The sequence below is a fragment of the Oxyura jamaicensis genome (genome assembly GCF_011077185.1).
Source record: "Oxyura jamaicensis isolate SHBP4307 breed ruddy duck chromosome 31 unlocalized genomic scaffold, BPBGC_Ojam_1.0 oxy31_random_OJ70536, whole genome shotgun sequence".
Lineage (NCBI taxonomy): Eukaryota > Metazoa > Chordata > Aves > Anseriformes > Anatidae > Oxyura > Oxyura jamaicensis.
Genome location: NW_023304951.1, coordinates 1 through 3776, shown reverse-complemented (window position 1 = coordinate 3776; position 3776 = coordinate 1). Strand labels below are relative to the sequence as shown.

Sequence of the window (3776 nt, the reverse complement as noted above, 5' to 3'; positions counted from 1 at the left end):
GTGGCCACCAGGGGGCACTGGGTGGCTGTGGGTGGCTACTGGGGTCCCTGGGTGGCCACTGGGGCCCTTGGGTGGCTGTGGGTGGCTACTGGGGTCCTTGGGTTGCCAGGAGAGGCCACTGGGTGGCTGTGGGTGGCCAGCAGGGGCCCTTGGGTGCCCACGGGACGCAGTGGGGTGGCCGTGAGGTGGCCGCGGGGTGGGGGCTGCGGTGGCCCTGGGACGGGGGGTTGGTGCCTCGTGGCCACCCCGGGGGCAGCAGGATGGCCGCAGGTGGCCGCGTGGGGTCCGTGCCGCTTGCCCCCCTCAGAAGGTGTGCACCAGCTGCGCCCCCGGCAGCCCCTGCACCCCCTGCACCGCCGGCAGCTGGGGGGCCGGGGGGCCGGGCAGCAGCTGCACCACGGCCTGTGCCCCCCCCTGGCTGCCCGCTGCCCCCCCCCGCCGGGGCTCCCCACTCAGGACCAGGACTTTCGGGGGTCCCGCAGGGGGTCCGGGCTGGGGTTCCACCCCCCGCAGCACCAAGATGCTCCGCAGCCCCTCGGCCGTCTGCAGCACCCCCAGCCCCACGGCCGGCGCTGCCCCCCCCCTGCACCAGCAGCACCTCCGGCGCCGGAGGACCCCCCGCCAGAGGCGCCCCAGGGGGCTGCGGGGCTGGGTGAGCCCCCGCCGGGGGCTGCAGGTGGCCCGGGGGCACCTCGACGGCCTGCAGGTGGACAGCGGGCACCTCGGTGGGCTGGAGGTGGAGGTCGGGCACCTCCACGGCTTGGAGCTGGATGTCGGGCACCTCCGCGGGCTGAAGATGGACGTTGGGCACCTCCGGGGGCTGCGGCAGGGTCTGGAGCTGAACACTCGGGACTTGGGTGGCTTGGAGATGGACACCGGGCACCTCGGTGGCTTGGAGATGGAGGTTGGGCACCTCGGTGGTCTGGAGATGGATGTTGGGCACCTCGGTGGTCTGGAGATGGACACTGGGCACCTCGGTGGCTTGGAGATGGAGGTTGGGCACCTCGGTGGTCTGGAGATGGACACCGGGCACCTCGGTGGTCTGGAGCTGGAGGTTGGACACCTCGGTGGCTTGGAGCTGGAGGTTGGACACCTCGGTGGTCTGGAGCTGGAGGTTGGACACCTCGGTGGCTTGGAGATGGACACCTGGCACCTCGGTGGCCTGGAGCTGGACGCTGGCCACCTCGGTGGCTTGAAGATGGACGTTGGCCACCTCAGCGGCTTGGAGGTGGATGCTGGGCACCTCGGCGGTCTCCAGATGGACACTGGTCACGTCTGAGGTCTGCAGCTGGATGTTGGGCACCTCCGTGGCCTGGAGATGGACGCCGGGCACCTCCGTGGGCTGCGGCAGGGCTTGGAGCTGGACGTCGGTCACTTGGGTGGCCTGGAGCTGGACGTCGGTCACCTCCGCGGCCTGGAGCTGTATGCTGGTCACCTCCGTGGGCTGTGGCAGGGCTTGGAGCTGGACGTTGGTCACCTCGGTGGCCTGCAGCTCGATGTCGGTGACATCTGGGGGCTGCGGCAGGGCCTGGAGCTGGATGTTGGTCACCTCTGGGGGTGGCGGCAGGGCTTGGAGCCGGACGTTGGTCACCTCGCTGGCTTGCAGCTGGATGTTGGTGACCCCCTGGGGTTGCGGCAGGGCTTGGAGGTGGACGTTGGTCACCTCGGCGGCCTGCAGCTCGATGCTGGTGACATCTGGGGGCTGCGGCAGGGCCTGCAGCTGGACGTCTGCCACCTCGGCGGCCTGCAGCTGGATGCTGGCCACCTCCGAGGGCTGGGGCAGGGCTCGGAGGTGAACGTTGGCCACCTCGGCGGCCTGCAGCTGGACGTTGGCCACCTCGGCGGCCCGCACCTGGACGCCGGCGACCTCCGAGGGCTGCGGCAGGGCTCCCAGCCGGACGCTCGCCCCCTCTGCCGCTGCCTGGCCCTGGGGGGCACCCGCCTGGCGCGGGGGCTGCTCAGGGAGGCCCTGCAGGACGAGGACGCCGGGCCCCGGGCCCTGCGGGGTGCTGGCCACCGCCTGCAGCCGCAGCCCAGGCAGGGCCGTCCCCGTGCCGGGCACCAGCAGGAGGCTCTGCCCAGGGCCCGGAGGCTCCCCCCGGCGCGGGGTGGGCTCGGGGGGAGGCCGGGGGGCAGCGGGGAGCAGGATGAGCTTCTGTGGGGGCGGCGGGGGGCTGGGGATGAGCTGCAGGCCCTGCGCCGTCTGCACCAGCAGGAAGGTCTGGGCGTCGGGGGCCGCCACCTCCAGGCTGAGGGTGGCCTGCAGGACGGGGACGTCGCGGGGGGCGGCGCGGGGAGGGGGCTTGGGGCCCGCGGCGTGGGTGCGGAGGTGGCGCTGGAGGTAGGAGGCCATGACGAAGGCCTTGGGGCAGAGCGGGCACTGGTGGGGGCGGGCGCTGGAGTGGGTGCGCTGGTGGAGCTGGAGGTTGGAGGAGTGGGTGAAGGTCTTGCCGCAGTGGGCGCAGGCGTAGGGCCGCTCGCCCGTGTGGGTGCGCTGGTGCTGGCGCAGGTTGGAGGTCTGCGCGAAGGCCTTGCCGCACACCGGGCAGGCGTGGGGCCGCTCACCCGTGTGCAGCTGCCGGTGCCGGCGGAGGCACGAGGTGTTCTTGAAGGCCTTGGGGCAGTCGGGGCAGGCATAGGGCCGCTCGCCCGTGTGCAGCCGCAGGTGGTACTGGTAGTGCGAGGACCACTTGAAGGTGAGGCCGCACTCGGCGCACTTGAAGGCGCGCAGCCCCGTGTGCACCCGCTGGTGGATGGCGAGCAGCGAGGAGCGCTTGAAGGCCTTGGGGCACTCGGAGCACTTGTAGGGCCGCTCGCCCGTGTGGTCCCGCATGTGGTAGCGCAGCCCCGAGGAGCCCTTGAAGGCTTTGCCGCACTCGGTGCACTGGTAGGGGCGCTCGGCCGGGGCCGGGGCCACCGCCAGCGCCGGGGGGGGCCGCGGCGCCTCCGGCTGCGCCGGTGGCGGGCGCTGCTCGGCCGAGTGGCCGCGCTGGTGGCCCAGCAGCCCGGCCAGCTGCCCGAAGCTCTTGTGGCACAGCGAGCACTTGTAGGGCCGCTCGGCGGCGTGGCTGTGCCGGTGCCGCGCCAGCCCCGAGCCGTTCTTGAAGGTCTTGCCGCAGGTGGCGCAGCGGTGGGCCGCCGCCGCGTCCCCCGGCGTCCCCGGCCGGAGGTGGCCGCGCTGGTGGCCCAGCAGCAGCTCCTGGCTGGGGAAAGCGAGCTGGCACTCGCCGCACTTCCAGAGCATCCCCACTGCCTCCACCGCCTCCAGCAGCAGCGGCGGGGGCTGCGGCGGGGGGGGCGCGGCGTGGCTCTGCAGGTGCTTCTGCAGGCAGGCGTCCGAGACGAAGGCCTTGGGGCAGGCCGGGCACTTGTGGGGCCTGGCGGCGGCGTGGGTGCGCTGGTGGAGGAGGAGGTTGGAGGAGTGGGTGAAGGTCTTGCCGCAGTGGGCGCAGGCGTAGGGCCGCTCGCCCGTGTGGGTGCGCTGGTGCTGGCGCAGGTTGGTGGACTGGGTGAAGGCCTTGCCGCAGGCGGCGCAGACGTAGGGCCGCTCGCCCGTGTGGATGTGGCGGTGCCGGCGGAGGCTGGAGGAGTTCTTGAAGGCCTTGGGGCAGGCGGTGCACTTGTAGGGCCGCTCGCCCGTATGCTGCCGCAGGTGGTACTGGTAGTGCGAGGACCACTTGAAGGCCATGCCGCAGAGCGCGCACTTGAAGGCGCGCAGCCCCGTGTGCACGCTCTGGTGGATCTGCAGCAGCGAGGAGCGCTTGAAGGCCTTGCCG

General features: G+C 72.9%; 1 protein-coding gene across 1 annotated transcript; it reads right to left on the bottom strand.

Annotated features, from left to right (window-relative positions):
- Nucleotides 1-13: 13 nt before the first annotated feature.
- On the bottom strand, nucleotides 14-3770 carry LOC118158551 (zinc finger protein 628-like). Its single transcript, XM_035313223.1, has 2 exons — nucleotides 1223-3770; nucleotides 14-1012 (listed from the first exon to the last, which is right to left on the bottom strand). The coding sequence occupies exons 1-2, from the start codon at nucleotides 3686-3688 to the stop codon at nucleotides 86-88; spliced, it is 3393 nt and encodes a 1130-aa protein (XP_035169114.1). The 5' UTR covers nucleotides 3689-3770; the 3' UTR covers nucleotides 14-85.
- Nucleotides 3771-3776: the final 6 nt, after the last annotated feature.

Coding starts and splice junctions, on each gene's coding strand:
- LOC118158551 (XM_035313223.1), bottom strand. CDS start 3,688: ATGGCCTTCAAGTGGTCCTCGCACTACCAGTACCACCTGCGGCAGCAT. Junction 1,013..1,222: donor TGCCCAGCATCCACCTCCAA/GCCGCTGAGGTG, acceptor GTCCATCTCCAG/ACCACCGAGGTGCCCAACCT.